The sequence below is a fragment of the Pezoporus occidentalis genome, unplaced genomic scaffold (assembly GCF_034315485.1).
Source record: "Pezoporus occidentalis ecotype Australia unplaced genomic scaffold, CSIRO_AGI_Poc_V1 ctg70, whole genome shotgun sequence".
Classification (NCBI taxonomy): domain Eukaryota; kingdom Metazoa; phylum Chordata; class Aves; order Psittaciformes; family Psittacidae; genus Pezoporus; species Pezoporus occidentalis.
This window is the reverse complement of record NW_026916053.1, coordinates 4,342,511-4,362,523: the sequence shown is the minus strand read 5'-3', so window position 1 is coordinate 4,362,523 and position 20,013 is coordinate 4,342,511. Positions and strand designations below refer to the sequence as shown.

The 20,013-nt window shown below is 50.4% G+C and overlaps 1 protein-coding gene across 4 annotated transcripts; it reads right to left on the bottom strand.

Annotated features, from left to right (window-relative positions):
- Positions 1-48: 48 nt before the first annotated feature.
- Positions 49-14,824, bottom strand: LOC134175812 (DEP domain-containing mTOR-interacting protein-like). Of its 4 annotated transcripts, none has more exons than XM_062642135.1 (9): positions 14,562-14,823; positions 7,389-7,567; positions 5,727-5,850; positions 4,677-4,855; positions 3,830-4,015; positions 3,349-3,489; positions 2,957-3,027; positions 1,434-1,538; positions 49-310 (listed from the first exon to the last, which is right to left on the bottom strand). In XM_062642135.1, exons 1-9 carry the CDS (start codon positions 14,687-14,689, stop codon positions 185-187), a joined length of 1,239 nt encoding a protein of 412 aa, XP_062498119.1. In that variant the 5' UTR covers positions 14,690-14,823; the 3' UTR covers positions 49-184. The 4 variants fall into 4 exon arrangements, with proteins under 4 accessions (XP_062498119.1, XP_062498121.1, XP_062498120.1 ...); XM_062642137.1 differs by lacking the exon at positions 14,562-14,823 and adding an exon at positions 13,242-13,276; XM_062642136.1 differs by lacking the exon at positions 14,562-14,823 and adding an exon at positions 12,674-12,918.
- Between the last annotated feature and the right edge of the window lie 5,189 nt (positions 14,825-20,013).

Sequence of the window (20,013 nt, the reverse complement as noted above, 5' to 3'; positions counted from 1 at the left end):
CAGGGTCAGGTAAAGCCAAATATTTCAACATCAAAATCTGAGACTTGCCCATTAGAAGGAGTTTATTTGCAAATACATCCAAGTGCCCGGCTGCCATTTCACAGTGCGTGGTCCCTCCCCACAGTCCCTCCTTGCTCAGTGGAGCCTCCTGCCCTTCCAGGGGTGGGACAAAAGACTCCTGTGCTCATTCAATGGCTTCCATGACTTCCATCACGAGGGTTCGTGGTCCTGTCATGATGAGGCTGCTGATGGTCGGATAGTCCAGATGCAGCACGTACATCCCATTCACTGAGAACACAAACTGGCACACCTGCAAGGAGAGGAAGGGCTGGTTGCTTTCATCTGATGTCTTCATGGCACCTCCTGCCTGTGACCGACTACAGCCAGAGGCTGCAACACAACTTGCTATAAAAGCCTGTAAACCCTAAAGCGCTCCCACTCCATAAGCCACACTAATAATCACTGTGCTACAAACACTATATCATAAAAGAAAGGCCAAAGGGATTTAGACTGTGAGCTAACAGAGAAAGAGACTCATTTATGAGCAGTGGTTCACTTCACAGATGGAAATAAGGCACAATATTAACATCGAGCAATTTGGGAGCAAATGAGATTAGGTAAGGAGAAATTAACTGGGCTCTTGAGTAAATGAAGCAAATTCATCCACCCCCTTCCAATCCTGCCTGAAGCAAACAAGGAGTCACACTGCCTCTGAAGAATCCCATTATTCCAAATAGCTGTGTGACTTCAGGCTTACATCAGCTTGTAGAAATTACTCCTACACTGTTGGGGGTTTTATAGGGAACTGTGAAGCTCCACACTTCTTTCATTCATGCTTAAAACTCAACCCACAAAAGCCAAACGTGCCTGGGTCTAAAATGAGCTTCAAGACCTCAATTCATTTCACCTGGGTTGGAAATACTGGAAGTTATTTAATGAATCAAAGCAAGGCATCAGCTTCAGGTTATTGAGCATTTATGTACATGGAAAAGAGCTCCATGAAGAACTACATCCTTAATAGCAGAGAAACACAAAACATTGCATCTCTGCTGGGACAGAGGGTGACTGGGGGTAAAGCTCTGCTCCTTCTGCTTCACCGGGGTTATGGGTGGTTACTGGGAATCCTCTGCTTTGTTTTTAGCAGCTCCAAAGCCTACCACAGGGACAGCTTAGTTTTGACAAGGCATTTTCAGCTTCAGCTGCCCACAGGCACATCCAGCACTGAGCAACCACAGACAGGGCACTTTGCCTGCAGAGAGCATCCTCCCCTCCGCCTCTCACAGCACTGCCAGAGCTCCATGTGCCGACTCAATCGGACTCATCTCCACTGCAGGAGAGGGGATTATCACAGAGGATGTGTTTGTGTTCAGCCCCAAAGGCTCCAACACGACTTAAGTCCTGCCTCCTGTTCAAGCACCATGAGTAGCGAGTACCTTCATCCCCGCAGCCGCAGCGGGTCCTCCTGGGTCCACTGCCTGGATGTGGCAAGGTCTTCCTCCTCGGACCACGAACCCCCAGCCCACTGCATCGCCCACAATCTACATGCAGAAGAAAAGGGGTTTAAAAACCAAGGGGCAGGGTGAAGAGAGGAGACACAACAGTTCCTAGTGAGACGGAGAGCTCTGCTCATGGTCCTAACCTGTCATGGGTGGGAGAGAAGGGGCTGTGCACCCAGTGAGATGCAGAACCATAGATTAATTGCTCTCTGCAAAGCTTTCTGATTAACATTCCCTGCCAGCAAGTGCAGAAGAGTGAAGCACAGGCAGCGTGAAGCTGAAGTGCAAGGCATGTACTGAGAGCACATTGAGAACATTTCCACAGCATGCACAAGGTGCCTTTTCCTTGGCACAAGGCAGCATTTCCAGGGTGGAAGTAGCCTGTTTCCTGTAATGCCATGGCCATCTGATGGGGCTAAAAGATAAAAGGAATTCCCCAAGGCCTTTGCACATCACCCATATAAATAAATAACAGCAACTGCACAGCTAAGCAGAAGGAAACGAGCCATGAAAGGCCCAGGCTGGCAGAGTTGAAGGGCAGGGCAAGAGCATTGAGGAGGAGAACGGACAGCACGTCCTCATACATGCCACACTGATCACCAGCTTTACTTTCTTGCTCCTTCCCATCAATTCCCGCAGCACAGTTAATGTGGGAACCTGATCCACAGCTCCTCTGTAACCCTACTTGTGCCAAATCACTATGGCAAGGCAGCCCTCACATTTCCTACCCTGGACACTGGGATATTCCCCTTGTCAAAAGCAGGCAAGAAAGGGCTGAGGAATTCTGTATGAAACCAGGCAAACACAATAGGATCTGCAGGGCAGAAACTGTCTTGTTACATCCACACCCAGCGCCCACCAGCCCTGCCTTAACTGGTCCTACAGCTTTAGGAATCAATAGAGAAGCAACAGCCCCAGGCTCAGGCTGTCGGCAGCATCCTGGAGGTTCTGAAGCGTGGTTATTTTGTCCATGAAAAAAACCCATCATAAGAAAGGCAGGAGTGGCCTTTGAGTGCTCCCCAGTCAGTGCTGCTCCATCAGATGCTGATGGATCATGGCAACACACCTGATCTGCAGCAGGAACATTAAAGCTGTGCATCAATCTGGGTGACACAGAGGAGGAGTGTCAAAGTCCCAGCTCTCACAAGACTTGTCAATGCTACAGTTTGCATGGAACTGGATGAAACACAAACGGGAGGTTTTCTGTCCAGGAAACATTCTCTTTCCCCATCTCCCCCTTTGATATACATGAAGCTAAAGCAGGGGCTGCACATGTTTTTACCCACAGGGCTACCTGAAGACACCGACCCAGTGAGGCTCACCAAGGATGCTGTGATGATGTGAAGTGCAATCAGAGTTTCAGCACACAGAGGTCAGAGCAGCAGACAGAAAGCTATCAAAGAGCCATCACTGAGCTCAGTGCTGCTGCATTAGCAATACCACTCGCAAGGGTCACTTACAGTCAGTGTTTTCTTGATGTAGGGGGCCCCAGGGGACAGGAGCTCTTCGTTGGTGACGGGTCTCTTTAACACTAGAGCAGAAGGTGACAGATCCTATCACAATCAAGGGTTTCATACAATCAAGTGCATAACAAGCAGCCTGGGGGTTACCACGGGCTGGAGAGCAGATGTTAGAACCAGCCACAGTGACTGCACACAGAAACCTTTGCATTCATCTCAATGTGCTCCAAAACACCCGCACAACATTCCACATCCAGCCTCAGAGGTGAGGCTGAACCTCTCTGCTTGCAAGCCACCACGCCAACAGTGACTGCATTTGGATCTGAGGCTCAAGCTAGCCTGTGCCATGAAGGAATAGATGTGCAAGCATGGGGCAATGCAGGAGTCCACACCTGATTTGGGGTTGCACTCAGCCACGGGAGGGAACACCAGCGTTGGGGTAGTGCTGAAGTAGGGGTTGGAGTTTCCTGCAAGGGAAGTGATGCTGCTCCTTCGAACCGCTGAGACAATCTTGATCTCCTTGTTGGTCTGCACTGAAAGAGGCAAAATAACAATGACCAAAGGAAGGAACAGAATGGATTCAAATAAGAAACTTCCCCCATGAGCCTGACCCACACCTGAAACGCGGGCACACTCTGAAGGCAGCATCTGGGCTTACAAAGAATAGAACTAGCTTCAACGATCAAGAAGGGTAAGTACTTTTCCTGGGATGGGGAGCTGTGACGGAGACCGCCATCGCTCATAACATCCACTATAAACCATTGCAATGGGTGGGCACCCCACGGGATGCCTGGAGGACTGCTGCCCCTCAGCTCTGGGATGCTCTACTGCAATCCTTGCTTTGGCACCCCTCCGCAAACACATCCCAGTTACCAGAGAGAAAGCTGGTGTTGCCGGGCTCCGGGTTGAGCTTGCGAAGGCAGAAGGGGCTGTCCGGGCTCTCAGAGAGGGCACGAGAAGAGTTCTCATTGAGTAACTCTGTGAGACGGCGTCGCCGCCGAAAGTTGATCCAGAACTGGTAGAGGAGGTCACTGTCAAAGAAGTGATGCCTGTTGGAGACTAGGAGAGAACAGGGGAGGAGGGAGAGGCTGAGGGGCTGTGAAACATACGCAGTAAATACACCGAGGGACCCCGGTGAATTGCTTTTAATGCCCCTGTGTTCTACTGCAGGTTTCCTGCCCATTTGAGGATGCTACCTGCAGGAACAGCAGGGCCACGTCCCCAAGAGATGCCACCTCCCAGGGGTGCACCACTGAATCACAGCCCTTCACGTGCCCCTGTCCCAAGGCATCCTGAGCACTCCCTGCCTTCTAAATGGAAAGGTTAATTCCTGCAGATGGATATGATCCCCAGCAAATGGAGCTGGGGATACCATCCATGTCGTATCCATCCATATCATATCCATCCATGTCATATCCATCCTCACAACCCAGCCCTCCAAACCCAGGGACGGGTCCCAGCCCTGCAGCCAGCGGCTCTAAAGGAGTGAAGTGCAATAGCTCAGATTTCAACTTAAAGCCTTCGTGGGTGGCGGCAGATTGCTCTGATTTCAAAGGTCACCAGCTCCAAACATAGAACTAAAAGGCCCCATTGCCATCTCTAAGTGGGCACTTGACCAGCACTTGTTGCATGACATGAATGGGGATTTGTTCCTAGAACAGCTTTGACAAAATACGCTCATCTCTTGCTTTCCATCCCGGCTCCGGCCCATGGAGCTCACCGTGCTGGATGATCCCATGCTCCAGCAGCACCCGTCCCAGCTCCACCGCTTCCTTTCGGTTCTCTGCTTCTCCCTCCTGGACCAGCCAGTCGATCATCTCGCAGCCCAGGAAAGTCCTCTGGTACTTCACAGAGTTCTCCTCTCTCACCTTCAGGAATGACTCTTCCACACTCACCAGCCTGGCACAGAGGTGGGACAAGGCTCCCGTGATGCTCTATAGCCCTTGTCACCCCATAAGGGAGCTGCAGGCAGATGAAGCAAGGCCAAGGGAAGCAGGCAAAGCACTACAGCCAAAACATTGCTGCCTGGGAGCAGTGGGGAGCGAGGGAGAAGTGCAGAGCTGCAGTGTAAATCTTCATCCCAACAGAAGAAACAGCTTCAAGCTGAACCAGTTCGGCTGCGGCCCTCAGCTAAAGACCGCAGGAAAGCAAAGCAAACAACTGACTGCGTGCAACAAAAGGCAGACAATCCGAATGGATGGAGGAGGTGCGTTCCACAGGTTCGGTTTGCAGCGCATGGCAGAGCTGAATCCAGTGTGTCCACGAGAGGGAGCAGCGGGCTCGGCCGTGGGATGCGCTTGGATGTTCCCCGGTCCTGCGCTGCAGCTGCACAGCGAAGCAAAGCACAAGGGATGCACATCTGCAGAGGGGCAGGGAGAGACCAACATTCACCAGAAACAATCCACACAAAGAGAGCATTCCCAGGAGCACCGGGAATGGCCACGGGACATGTCCATCCCAGCAAACTGCAGGCTGGACCCTAGTACTTCCCTGTATCAGATCCCAGAACTGGGTTGGAGCTCTCTAAAGCATCCCTGAGTTCAGAGCACGGCTCCTGCCCCAGCCCCAAGAAGCTGGCTGTCCTGGAGCTGTGACAAGGCTCAGGAAACAGCACTTCCCAATGCTATGGCATGGGGTACAGAGAAGGAAGAGAAAAGCCAGCTGTAGCTGTGGCTCCCATCTGCAGAGCATCAGCAGCAAGCGCAGCCAGCACAGCACACTCCCAGCGCTCACTGCTCAGGGTTGTGTTGCAGGGGAAGGGCTCACATACTTCTCATAAAGACTCTGTCCTCTCAGGAACACCTTCACATCCTTCGTGAGAGGGAAGGTCCCGTCATCCTTGCGGAAGCGGTACAGCAGCTTCGCATCCTTGTAGTCCGAGTGCTCGTCGCAGACTGAAAGGAGTTCAGAGCAGGGAGAAGAGGTGCTGTTAAAAGGTGGAAGTTTGCATCTTCTTAACTCTGAAATCCATGATTCAGGTGTCATTGCAATTGGGAACTGAAAGCAAAAACCTTATGGGACAGTGCTCATAGGAAACCAAAGTGCTTTTGTTATTTGAAGAGTAATAAGAGATAGAACAAGAGATTCAACCTCATCAGACCTTTCAGAGGCAGCACAATGATCCTCAGGAGATGATTACCATCTCCTGGATCCCAGCAAAGAAGAGGGCAAACAGTTTAGACAGCCCATTACAGAGCACTTAATGCTGCAGGTAACCAGCAGCCCTGCCTTGCAGGACTAACAAAACCAATGGGTCACAAGGCAAGCTGGAAAGTCAACTTGTGTGTCCTGCCAGGGCTTATCACTGAAGCAGGAGGAATGTGTCTGTGATAAGCAATCAAAGCAGCACTGGCACCCAGTCTGCACAGCTTTAATTATCTAATGGATTGATTGGAAACTGTGGGCTGGAGAGATGGGGAAACAACCAGGTTTGGGTGTTAATGGTTAACTGAGAACTCCCTGCTTCAGCTTTGTGCTTTCCTGATAAAGCACAGCAGCCCTTTATTTTTATCCAAGGCAGTTTAATGTAAAGGGCATTAACCTCGGCAAGCAGCAGATGGTAACAGAGTGCCTGCATTGCAGTGGTCAGAGGCAGCTATTTCTAGAGAAGAGGCTGCATTTGGTATGGTTGTCATCTGCCTCTGTCTCCCCAACTGCATCCTCTGCAACTACCGCCCAATCCAGGCTCATATCCCAAAGCTCAGCTCTAACCCTTCCCAATGAGGGCAGTGCTGTCCCAGCCCTGTTTGATAATCCAGGACTTTTGTTCCTGATTGAGCCTGACGATCACATGGAGAGCAGCAGTTCTTTGCCAATCTGAAGCCCTTGTTTCCTGTTGTTATATCAGGAGCAAGGGCTGGACCTTGGGAATCGCTCCGGAGCTCAGTGACAAGCACACACCACAGCACGTGGCCCGAGTTAATCCAAAACTGCCGAAAGTTCCAAATAATCTTTAAAAGGAAAAAAATGGCATCACACCCTTAAATCCCAAGTGAGGCATCCCTATAGGATTGCTGCAGCCCCACGTTTATAGGCACCGGATTACTTTTTGCTTCGAGCGATGTGGATTCCACACCCTTGCTTGTCCCACCTTAGCATGGATGGGGAAACTGAGCATCATTGGACTCTCATGGTAAAAAGAAACTGATTTCCCTGCAGATTTAAAGCATGTGCTATAACTCAGCTTCCACTTCCGCCCCTTTCACTGGTGCAGAGCCCAAGTCCCTTTTCTTGGGGCATGGAACTGGAACATCCCCTAAAGCAACACAGATCCAGCCCCATACAGCCTCCTGCCTGCCCATCATCTCCCAAGCTCTTCAGGAGCCTTCACCCAATAGAAGGGTCATGAACATGACCTGACCATGCCTCCATATCCCGATGGACAGACATGGTGATCACACGATACATGATCAGATACATCAGATCCACACACCGTGATGGATGATGTAATGGTCCATCAGCTTCTGCATGAGGCGGATGCCTGTCTCTCGGTCTGGCGCTTCCTTGTGGTCTATGAGCCAGTCTGTGAGCTCCTTTGCCACGAAGCAGTTTGGGTACGTCCGGAGGTGGTAACGTCGGTCCTTTATGAGCTTCCCATCATGAAGGCGAAGCCTAGAGAGAAACATTGAGCAGAGGTGGTGATACAGAGGAATTTGGGTCTAACAGCCAAGGCTCTGATCATTGGGAACTTCTGGCCAGCACCCAGTGACTTATAAATGCAACCAAACCTCCTGGCTTTGCAAGACTGCATCAGTCTTAGGAGCCCCTCCATCATCCCCTTGTCTCTTATCACTACGCAGGTCTTAGTCTGGACCGTACGTCTTTTTGTTCTAAATGAGCCTCTAAAATATACATGGCAGCTAACTGAAACTGAAGAAGAGCCAAAATACAGGGAAATTAAACAGTAGACATATATTTGTCATCTCGGCACAATTCTGCATCTAGGTCTCCTTTCCCATCACCATGAAAGCAGGAACGTAGATGCCCCCAGGATAAAGTCTTAGACACAGCTCAGGGTGGGAGCAGCAATGGGAGCTCTCATTTCTTCTGTATGCACCAGGCAGATCCCATGCACTACTACTGATCCATCTACCCACTAATCCAACAGCGGGCAACAGTCCTGACATTTTCTGCTTCAAACTGGGATAGACTGGGTCAGAGTTTACCAAAGCAACCACCATCCTGTCCTGAAAACCTTGATGTTCTGGCAAGCCTGTGGCCATGATGGAAAGATACATATGGGTGAAGGTTACTCAGGTGAGCATGGCTTTGGCTTTTAAAAGAACCTTTACAACTGAGCAAGCCACAAGGCACAGAGCTCTGCTGTGTTCAAGCCAAAGCCAACACAACTTGGAAGGAGATCTGTCCAGGAGCCAAACTTTTGCCCTGTAGTCATGACTGTTCCCAAACACTAACCCTGGATAGTGCTCAGTGCATGCAGCAGGCTCAGAGATACCCATGGAACATCTCCTCTGTGACTCCAGCACGTTTCTGGCTTCAGATTATTCATGTCAATTCAGTTTTGCCCTGGGCCAATCTACTTTACAAAGGCAGCAATCACTGCAGCCTCACTTCATACGGAGCCTCAAGTCATAGAATCATAGAATAGTTAGGGCTGGAAAGGACCTTTAGATCATCTAGCCTCTATTCTTTTTGAAGGAGTTACGTGGACAACAGTTTCAGGCACCATGAGAGGTTTTAAACACCCTAAAAATCTATCAGATAACAACAGATAATCCGTTATTGCAGGGTTACAAATAGTAGGGTCTCAAATGTCGTTTGTTTGGTGAAGAGTTAGTAACTTGTTATAATTAATGCTTAGGCTACTACGAGCCAATATAACCCTAAACAGGTAATTTCAGACCTCCCTGGTAACTAAAATCCTAACCCAAAGGTTGAGGCAGAACCAGCTCCTGGCCTTGCCTTTGCCAGACCTCCCTCCAATACTGATGTTCATATCCAATATTTCACTCTCTTTTCCTGGAAGCCTCATTCCCACAATTCCACACATGGATTTTACCTGAAGCGAGCAGCCCACAGGCAGCTGCCTGCTATTTTTAGGGATTTTAGCTTTTTTCCCTTCCTTTATTTCATGGTCCCCTGTCAAAATGTAATCAGACACAGCCAGCAGCAACTGCAACAGGGAGGCTCCCACCCTTCCATTCCCCAGCTATGGGAGAAGACAATGTCATTTATTACATCCTTTATTTCCTTTGTAATCACAAGCGAGATGCCACCTTAGAGGCGTGTTTGGTAGAGATAAGACATGTAGCAAGAGCACTCTATGCCTATCAAGAGTCTGCAGAACTCTATAAAGACTATATATGTACATACATATGTATATACACACAGACATACTCATATCCTCACCCACAATAGCACACAGACCATAATCACAAGAAGCCTGAATAGAAACTGGTTGAGAAAACGCCGTTTCCCCTATAGGTTTTTTTTTTTTCCACCATGTTTCAGAACACTGCATAAAATGCACAGATCTTGTTGGGGTGGCTGAAAGAACAGAAAAGAAAACTGATTTTCAGTAAATAATGCTACTAAAACCCAGGATTATTGTTGGTTTAGATGCACGTATTCTGAAGCTATTCCTTTGGGAACAATTGCAGGACAGGGATGAAACACTCAAGCACCTCTGGAGCAGCAGTGCTATGGTCCTTGATGGGCTGCTCTGAGTTAGAGCCCTCTTGCTGCAGAGCTGGGGCAGGGAAGATGCAAAGCTCCAGTGTCCTTATGGGCTTTTCCCTTTCCTCTTGTTTACTGATTCCCATCCACTACAAGGAGGCCAGTTTATCCTTCAGACACTGAAGGACATAATGCCGGCTGTGGAACTGACACCCTCTACAAACCAGCCCCTATGATGCTGCAAAAGCAAAGCCAGTGAAAACCAGGGGTTCATAATTGTGCTTGCAGATTGAGAAGATACAAGGATGCACAATGCAATATTATGAGGGTTCCAGAGGCCAAAACCTACCTCATGTACACAGGAGTCCTTCAAAGGGGGGGGAGGGAATAAGAAAGGCAGAATAATTCAAGGACAAAATGCTCGCTGGAACAGGAGAATTGACTCTTGCGAAACACTCCTCGCTTGGCAGCAGTGAGCTGCTTTCACATGCACTGGATAACCAAACCGTTCCCCTGCCAAGGCCACTCCAAGGACGTCATTACTCATCCTGCAAAACCTTGTTGAAAGGGAGAATCACAGCAGTGTAAATAGAAGAGGAGATCCAAACAAAGTAAAACGAATCACAAACCCCCAGGGAATGGAGTTGAAATCACTGCAGCCCTTTCAGGCACAACTGCCCTTCTCCTGTGGTAGAGCAACATCTTCCCAGCAGTGTTATGGGTGTCCACTGCTGGAAAGCAACCCAAGGAGCTCCTCTCTTGGCCTATTCCCATCATGTAGTTTCAGAACAGTCTGAATTGGAGCATTTGCCAACGCAAAGGGATTTCTTGTATTGGGAATTTGCTATTTTACTCTATTGTAACTGCACACAGCCAGAGCAACCCCTGAAGCAACAGCTACTCTGCACCAAGAACACACACATGGCTGCTTGGAGCAGGAATGTCTCCCTAGGATGCTCTCCATCACCTCCTCCCCATGTAAACAGACCTTGAGCATCTCAAATGCCAAGGTGGGATCTTTCAAGGATATTAACTGCACACTCCCCCAGCAGTTAAGAGCAAACAAACGGCCCTGGAAAGATGCAGGACCCAAAGGGCCTTTTCTATTCCTTTCTTTACAGCAAAATAACCCCAAACAACCCACCCACCAAACAATTCAGTGCTCAGTGAAAGGCAGCTACAGCCACAGCAGCCTGTCTGCACAATACCTGCTTGGAGGGCACATTCAAGCTGCAAATAGGTTCAGCAATGCCCAGTTTGATGCCCTCCCAGTCTGCAAAAGCACCAGTATATTCTAGGGGAGAAGAGGGAGCTTTGCAGCCCTTTGCAACCCAAAGTGCTTCAGAGAAGTTTTGTTTTCCTGCTTGTATCTAAATGCATGTGTAGGAAAACAAGACAAATCTGAGCAAGAAATCCCAGCAAGCAGCAGTCTCCTCCCCTGTCCTCACTGTCCCCAGCACTGAAAAGTTAATAATGAGCTTTTTAAGGTCATTCTGATCATAAAGTCTTGGCTTCTGAGTATCATCCATCAGGTGACTGCCACATGGAGCAGTGTCCCACGATTCCTGCAGGAAGACATCCGCACTTCAAGAGATCCAAGCTCACCAAAGAACCACCAAATCCATCGTGGACCAAAGGCTTTTGGTGGGGAATGCAACCTTTGCCATGGTCAATCGCATACTTTTAAGTGAGAGCATCAAAGCATCAAAGTGTAAGCACTGTATTTACCAGTGTCCCTGAGCATCCAAATACAACACTGGGCACCTTTGACACTTGCAGACAGTGGCTGAGATCAGAGTTTTGTTCTTCCCAGGGGAAAACTTCCTTCTCCTCTCACGTTTTCTGCCCAAGACATACATTTACCAAGTATATTTTCTGTTTAAGAGTGATTAATGCAGCTCCACAGAGCTATTAGACAGCAGCTGCTTCACTTGACCATGAGGGATATACCCAGCAGAGAATACACAAGGGCTCCTCTCTACTCGAGCAACTCAGGTTACAGCAGGGTGTGAATTCAAAGCTCCGGAGTATCTCGGTGCAGATAAGCCATTTGTTGCAATTAGGAGTGATTAATTACAGAATGCCACCCAGGAACACACAACAACCCCCAGTAAAACCAGTGCGATCTTCATGGGAGTTTATAGGTCTGAAAGAAAAACACCAGCAGCAGATGACGGGAAGAATGGGCCCAGAACAACAGCCCTATGAAAGCCAAGACCAAACTATCAGTGGCAATTATCTCCATCTATTTGTTGGGGAGAAACTCAAGCCCCAAAACTCCTCTTCCCCACTCCGCTCCATGGACCAGAAAGCAGCATCCGCATGGATGTGAAGGGACCCTGGCCGACCAGCATCCCAAAGCACAGTCTCTCCTCGGTTCCTTTAGGCTCTGTTTTGTTCCCAGCCATCCCCACAGAGCATTCCCTTGCTTGTGCAGCTATTTCTGGCTGGGAAACGCATCCTGACACTGAACACTCATCCCTCTGGCCAAAGCAAACTCAAAGGGATTTGCAAACTTGCTGGGAAGCCAAAGAACTGTAAAGATGGAGCAAAGGTTTGTTTGATTGAACGCACCAGAGGGGAGGCAGGGCAGGAAGCAGAGGACAGGGAAAAACAAATGTTTGAGGGTTTATGTGGCTACAACAGCGTTACTTGCTGACCGAGGCTTGCAGAGCCAGGGCAGATGGTGAGGCTCTTTTACAGGCTTCTTTATTCCTTACCTGGGGAAAGAAAGGGGAGCACAACACCGAGGTTCAGCCTTGCCCTGTCTGCTGCTGTCTGAGTCATCACACAGCCTCTCTGCCTCAGTTTCCCCTACTGGGCATCCAGGGACATTCAAATCACAAACTCCTCACCCACCAGGCTCTAAGATCCCCGAAACACAACAGAGTCAAGCACTCAGCATGCTCAGCATCACTCAATTCTCCTTCCAGCCAGAGGAGCTGCAAGGGAAGCAGGAACCCAGCAGCAAGTTGGTGTCCATCCCTTCACCTCCCTCCTTCCAGTCTTCCTGCACTGGGAACAGGCTCCTGCCCAGACCAAAGCAGATGTGGCTGCTCTGTGCCCAGCCACAGGACCCACCCCTCCGTCACTGTGAGCACTGGGTGCTCTGGGGTCCTTCCATGGCATGCAGACCCAAACAGAGCTGAAGGTGAGAGTTGGGTGACATCCATCTGCTCCTCTCCATGCAACCAAGAGCTTGAGTGTTTCAGGAGCAGGTCAGGGGCATGAAGCAGTTGAGGCTGCCCCAGGGCAGATCAGGTCTGCTCCTGGTGCTCTGGTGTTTGCAAAACAGCAGCAGTCTCACAGCATCACGGCTGTAGCACACACCAGCCTCTGAGGTGAGGGATCTCGCCTCACCTCTCCACTTGTAGGTGCTTCCTACCCCTCCTACCACCCTCCCAGCAGACATAACCTGCATTGGGTTCACCCTGGGGTAGCAAACTGAACCGCTCGCTCCTATTCAAGATTGCAACAGGCTTGGTCTGAAAACTAGATTTTGGGAGCTCCCCAACCAGGAAGCCCCAGGGCATTCCAGATGCGATGGGGGAAGGATGGGTACCCCCAAAACTACACACATTGTGTTTTCTGCTCAACTTCACCCCAGTCACACTGATGGAAAGATATTGCCTCCCCTCACAGATCTCACCTTCCTTCAGGCTTCAGCATCCTTTTTACAGGCTCAGGATGCATTCACACTAAGGAGTGAAGTTTCCAGACAAATACTGGGAGGGGAAGAAATGAGTTATTGTTATTGTTTCTCAGAAGCATGTAACATTAGCACCATGCCTTCACCTTGCTTATGAGAACTACCATAGTGTGCAGGATGCTGGGAGAGCTCTGTTCACAACCAGATTTATTATATCCACTTCTCCTCCCTGCAGCCACAGCCACCAAAGGATGGGAAAATCCTAATTTCACCTCTCTTGCACTGTAACTAAAGCGATGCACATCACCCACATCAGCTGCTGCATCTCCTCAGCAGTTAAATAGAAGGATATATAGGGAAGTTAAGCTCATTCTCAAAGCCTCACTTATAATGTAGGCTCCAAATCCTGCGAAGACAGAAAGCTGATGCAGCCTCCAGCCCCAACAGCAGCTTTCCCAGTCACTACGTGAGGAAAACACTTAATTTTGGGAGCTAGGACAGTAATATTAGTGAAAGGCAACAAGCTGGAAGTGTGGCTAAACCATCACTGTACCCTGACAATCCAGCCGCTTTGGACATCAGCTGTGTTTTCAAGATGGGGCCTTAATCCTTAGTTGGATGTTATCAATCCCAGGACAAATAACAAAGCTAAAGCTAACATGACTCACTGAGAATGGACAGCAGAGTGGCACTGAGCTAATATTAGGAGTCTGATGCTGTCACACTTAGGCTCTGGGCTCTTTATGTTATTCAAGGATATAGTTCCTATTTCCCATCCACATCTCAAACCAAAGCAGGGCGGCACCAGATGCAAACAAGCAAACCCTGCTCAAGAGCTAGAAAAGCCCATAGGTGTATGTTTAGAAGCAAGGGGGGGTTCTGACCCCAGGTACACGAGGAATGTTTTCTCAGCCACAAAGGTTTTCTTGCATAGAATATATTCCTATATTCATAAGAAACAAACCCCCAGAAGCTGCACAAGAACTGGGGCTATAAATATATGGAAGTTGGGTGCCACCGCATCAGGTTCTGCACTTGAGGGAAGATGCAAAGGGAACAAAAACCCCATTGCCATCAGAACCCTGCTGTTAGTCCCCTGGAGGTGAAGGGCAGGAGATGCCCTGAAAGGAGCAGCGGGATGAGGAAACACGGGAAAGGACCTGGTTCACCACTGGGTTGGTGGGTGAAGGATCAGCGGATACTGGGGAGCGGGGGAGACACCAGCGATGGGGGGAAGAGGTTGCTCAAGGATAAAGCTTTGAGCCTCCTGCTAAAGGGGTGCAGCCCTGCCCCAGCCTGGAGAGCCCCATCACCTCCTACCTCAGCTGCTCTCCAGCAATCATCACCTCTGCCCTGTAGTGCTGCTCCGTGGCTTTCTTCTTTAGGCTGCTGCTGAGGCTCTCCATGCCGGGCTGGAGCGGGGGACATGCGCCGGGGGCCCCGCGCATCCCATGGGATGCGGGATGAGGAGATGCGGTCCCCCAGCGTGGTGCCCAGCCCGGCTCGCAAGGTGCAGCCTGCAGCTGCTGGCTCCAGCTCCCTGCTTCTCCTTCCCGGTCTGTGGTCTCTGGAGGAGGAGCCTGCTGCAATCTGATCCCGGCTTTCCTGGTTTCTCACCCCCTCGCATCCAGCCGGGCTGCAGCCGGGAGCAGGGAAGGTGCAGGTCTGCTTCCAGGGCACGGGGTCCTTTTGCCTGCTCTGTCTTGATGACTCCAGCAGTCTCTGGCCGTGCACGGGCTGTGCGATGAGTGGTTTGATTACCAGTAAGGTGGACAAAGCACTTCCTTAGGCTGTGACTTCCCCATGAAGGGTTCAAGATGTGCCATTCCCCAGTGCAAGCCATGGGGCTTGTTCCCATCCTCTTCCCTAAGGGCTTTCCATCGCTCCCAAAGCGAGCTGCATCCAACACCATGGCCAACACTTGCTGAAAAGGGTGCTCGGAGCAGTTTGAGCCCTTCCTCGTTGAGGAGCCATGGAGGGGCTGGATGGAGAAGCACAGGCTGTGAGCAGCAAGAGCTGGCCCTCATGAATCTGGTTCCAAGCTGTTTGCATGGTGCTACAGCCTTCAAAACCTACCTCCAGGCACTTACACCTGCCCCAGCTGCTCCCAGCTGTTTCCATGATGTGAGATGCCAGAGCGGACCGGAAGGTGATGGCGTTCAGCAAAGCAGTAGGCAGAGGAACGGGGATGTGGAGATGGTTAATTGCATCCATCATTACCATTGGATGCATGTGCAATTGCATTTCCATTAGTTAAAGTAGGAGTGAAAAATACTGCTTGGCATAGAGACCTAAACATCAAACATACAAAAGAGGGGGGAAACCCACCAAAAGAGACCCTGAGGAAGAAGAGGGCGAGGAAAGGGAAGGAAATTCTATCAGCTAAGGAGATTCTGCTTCAATTTGAAGCTGAATAAAGCAGCAGTAAAGTAAATGCTGGCTTTATTTAGATCATCTTTAGCAGCAATTCATCAGCAAGCAGCTACTTAGCCAGTAGCTCAGCAGCACAAGCAGACAGTTCCAGGCTTACAATCCCCTTATGCCATAGCACTGCTCAACCAAACCAGCTCAGGAGCACAGTGGGTAGCAGTGAGCTGGTACCTGGGGCCACACAGCCTTGGCACCCCCAAACAAGCTCAGTGTCCTACAGCACAGGCCTTCCCAGAGAGGGTACCATTGCTCACCTTAATAGGTGGGCATAAGAGACATAACCATAAAAGCATAACCAAAAGAGACATCAGTACTGTTGTCAGCAAGCAGGCATCCAGGGTGTGCACTGCCCACCTCCAGAGAGCCAAGTACAAAGCAGAGCCCGAACAAACAGATAGGGAAAAGAGCTGGGGGCAAAGCAAGAAGGAATCATGGAATGGTTTGGAATGGAAGGGACCTTAAAGCTCAGCCAGCTCCAACCCCTGCCACGGGCAGGGACCCCTTCCACTGGAGCAGCTTGCTCCAAGCCCCTGTGTCCAACCTGGCCTTGAGCACTGCCAGGGATGGGGCAGCCACAGCTTCTCTGGGCACCCTGTGCCAGCGCCTCAGCACCCTCACAGGGAAGAGCTTCTGCCTCAGAGCTCATCTCAGTCTCCCCTCTGGCAGGTTCAAGCCATTCCCCTTGGCCTGGCCCTACAGGCCCTTGGCCAAAGCCCCTCTCCAGGTTTCCTGCAGCCCTTTAGGCACTGGAGCTGCTCTAAGGTCTTCCCTTACGGAGCCTCCTCTTCTCCAGGACAAACAAGGAACAGGCAACACGGGATAAAGGCACTGCTGTAGCTGGAGGTACCTTGTTCTTCCTCTGGCCAGCATCACCACTTGCTCTGTGCTGACGGAGGAGCAGCAGCAATGTAGTTATTGGGGCTGGACCCATCCTGGTCTCAGTGCTCCTGTCCAAGCCAAACAGGCACTGCAGCTGTGTGGAAGCAGCAGCGGTGGGCTGCACCAACAAGGCTGCTTCTATCCAGGCTGCCCCAGGTCCTGCTGATCACGCTGTGCTATAAATGCAGGAGAACAGGCTCCCCTTGTGCGCCCAGGCAGCCTGGGGCAGCTCTTGGAATGCCTCTGCTCCCACGTTGCCGATGCTGGTCTGTCCGTGCCAGGTCTTTAAGGTGCTCCCAGGACTTGTCCCTGCTCCCCGCTGCAGAATCCTTCATTCCTAATGGGAACATGTGCCAACTCCTCCAGCCCTGCCCATCCCATCGCTCCCCATCGCAGCACAGAACAGGGCACTGTCATCACCCGCATTGCTGAAGCCCCTCATCCATCATTCCCCATCACTCCACAACGCTGACAGCATGGCAGGGTTGGGAAAAACAATCCCTATCCCTAGGTAGGCCTCTCCCACTCCCATACATGCAGGGATTAATTAGGTTTACTTATCAGCTAGATGTACAGATGGAAAATGCTATTCACAGCATGGCACTGGAGTCACTGAATCTGCACGCAGCACTGTGGGGTCACTGCATCTGGGTCTTCTCTGCAGAGGAGCTGCAGTGTCTGAACTTTCCTGTTTCAATAGATTAGTTATTTGATTCATGAAATGCTCAGAAAAGACAGAGGCACCTCTGTGGACAGCCAAGTGAAAATGGTTAAAGGAGGAAGAAGGTTTAGCACGCACTGATTTCTTTATCCGCCTCCTTTCTTCCCTAGCAGGGCAGGGAGGGAATTAGATGAGTTGGGTTTTAAGTTATAAATACATAAGAGATACAGAGCTATTAGTGAAGTGCTCCCTTCCTGCAGCAGCAAGTCAGGAGAGGGCACAGAGAACACCACGAGCTGTCACAGCCACCCCTGTCAGCTACTGCAATATGCGCCTTAGTCCTTCCCTTCTCCACTCTCCTGTCCTCCCCACGGCACCTCAAGCTCTGCATCGCAAGCAGGGAGCTGGAGGAATCTCCCGTGCAGGGCAGGAGGGTTTGGCAACAGGCTGAGCTTGGGATTTTCCCTGCTTGGAGCCAGCGAACAGGATGCCACCAGCTTGGCTCTAGCCACCAGTCACCGCCTCTCGCCCCACACATGGAACGCGATTGGGCTTCGAAACACAAACCAATCCCCACAACCAACATCAACACAATCAAACCCCCATTTCACAGGGTCTGTGTTTCCTCTGAGCATGAAACGTCCCCGTGCTGGCCACAGGAAACATTCCCTGGGGTCGCTGCTTGTCCCTAGCAAGGTGTGCTCCCCTTGGAGCTCAGCCAGCCTTGTGTGGGAGCCGGGCTCTCCCTGCTGCTTACAGCAAATAGGTTTCTATTTGGCTGCAAAGCTCAGAGTCCACCCCCGGGGCTGTTTGCTCTTAACTCACTGATGGCAGCACAGCAAGTGCTGGAGGCCACCTCACACCCAACACCTCCATGGAAACCTCACATCGGGGATAGAGGCGGGGGGTCCTGCGTGGAGATGTCACATCCAACAGCACCCAGGGGAATGGTCTTGTCGTTAAAGCCAGCCTTGAGCTGCTGCACCCCATGGATGTGTGCTGCACCCCGTGGATGTGTGCTGCACCATAGAAACTCCTTAGTTTCTGTGTTGGAAGCTGGTAATGGGATGGGACAGCAGCATTCCTAGAGCCCCAGAAGTTTGGGCAGATTTATTACCTTCGAGTGGCAGCAAATGAGCACGTTATTCAGCAATTCCTCATTAGCCAGTTATGAACCTGAGCTGGAGCTCTCATGTCATTGAGTGTCCTTCATTTTGTTCCAGAAAATAAAGGGCAATGTGGATCGCTTCTTCCCAAAGAAAAGAAGCGCTGCTAATCCCAAGCAATCAAATGCAAGTTGAAATAATTTGGCTGGCTTCAAAACAGCAAATAGAGGGATCTTTGCTTCCCTTAATGTTAAACAATTACAGCTTGGTTGTGGTTCGCCAAAACTACAAAGAATAGAACTTCAACTTGCAATAAAGCACCCCAAACCCCTGAAAAAGGAGATTCTCCCACAACTGCACTGCTCCAGGGGCTGCAGCCTATAAAATCACAGCCAAGTACTCACCTTCATGGTGAACAAATGAAAGTTCTCATTGGGAAATAAACCCAAAGAAAGAACAAAGAACAGCAGCAACAAAAGAAACTCTCTCATGCCACAAGCCAGGGAACCTGCGTCATCCTCACCTCCCCATTCCTCAACAGCTATTAGAAGGAACATGAGAGACTTGGAATAGGCCTTAACTGGCAGCTCCTTTAGCAGTGTTTGGGTGAGACTTTGAAGGCCAGAGGAGTTTGATTCCTTCTGTTCACCCTCAGGGTGAGGCTCTTCACTGTGGTCTTAAGATCAAAGTAAGGTGGCAATTCTAAACCCACATCTCTCCCAGAGCAGAAACCCTGAACCTTCAGAGGTGGGAAAGTCTCCAGTCCCATGCTGCAATCGTGCTAATTGCATTACAATCAGCCTGCACTGACACAGCCAAAGGAACTGCTCCTGGCAGGGCGAGTGCGATCCTACCACTATCCATTAAAGAGCTGGCTCTTGCTATTCCCCATCTGTATCAAGAGTGATGGAGAAGCCAGCCAGCCCTGTCCTGGCTCTGCACCATGGGTCTGATGCTTTCGTTTTAGAGAAAGGGCTGTTACACTGGTTTGATGGCAAAGGGCTTTCAACCTGCCATAGAACCTGTATTTGGTACAGCTTTAAACTGCCTCCATCCAGCCTGGTGTGCAGAGGAGGGAGAGCTGAAATCCTACAGCAGCAAGTAAAATCAAAGGACTATGTGTGTGTGGATGGTGAAGAGGAACTCGTGTCGTGTAGGCTTAACACAGCATGAAAGTCAAAGCCAGAGAACAGGATGGAGCTGGAGATAAGCAGGTACAGGAGCAGGAACACATTTCTAACGCTGCATCCAGGTATTCAAGCCTTCCTTAAGCTGGGCTCCTTCAGCAGCCATGCACAGTAATACCATCCCCTCTAGAGGAAGGAAGGAGAAGTGAGGCTCTTCCCCAGCAGCATCCCTCTGAGCACACGTTCCAAAAGGAGCCGGTAGATGCCCCAGTCCTTCATCAGAACCAGTGCAAAATCTGCGCTGGGACTGATCCGGAGGAGCTTCATCCCAAGGAACGCATCCTGCAGAACCCAGATTGTTAGGAATGCACAAGCAAATGGATAAGAAGGAGCACACTTGGGCAGGGCTTAAAGGGAAAGACAAAACTCTGTTTACAAAGCGTGGAGAGCTGACAGCACTGGATTTTCCTGCTTGAGCAGCGGTCACGGATCCCTCTTGGCAGCCATGTAACCAGACTCGGTCTCTCCCACTTGCTCTCAGTGATTACAAGGAGGCTTCTCCTCCGATG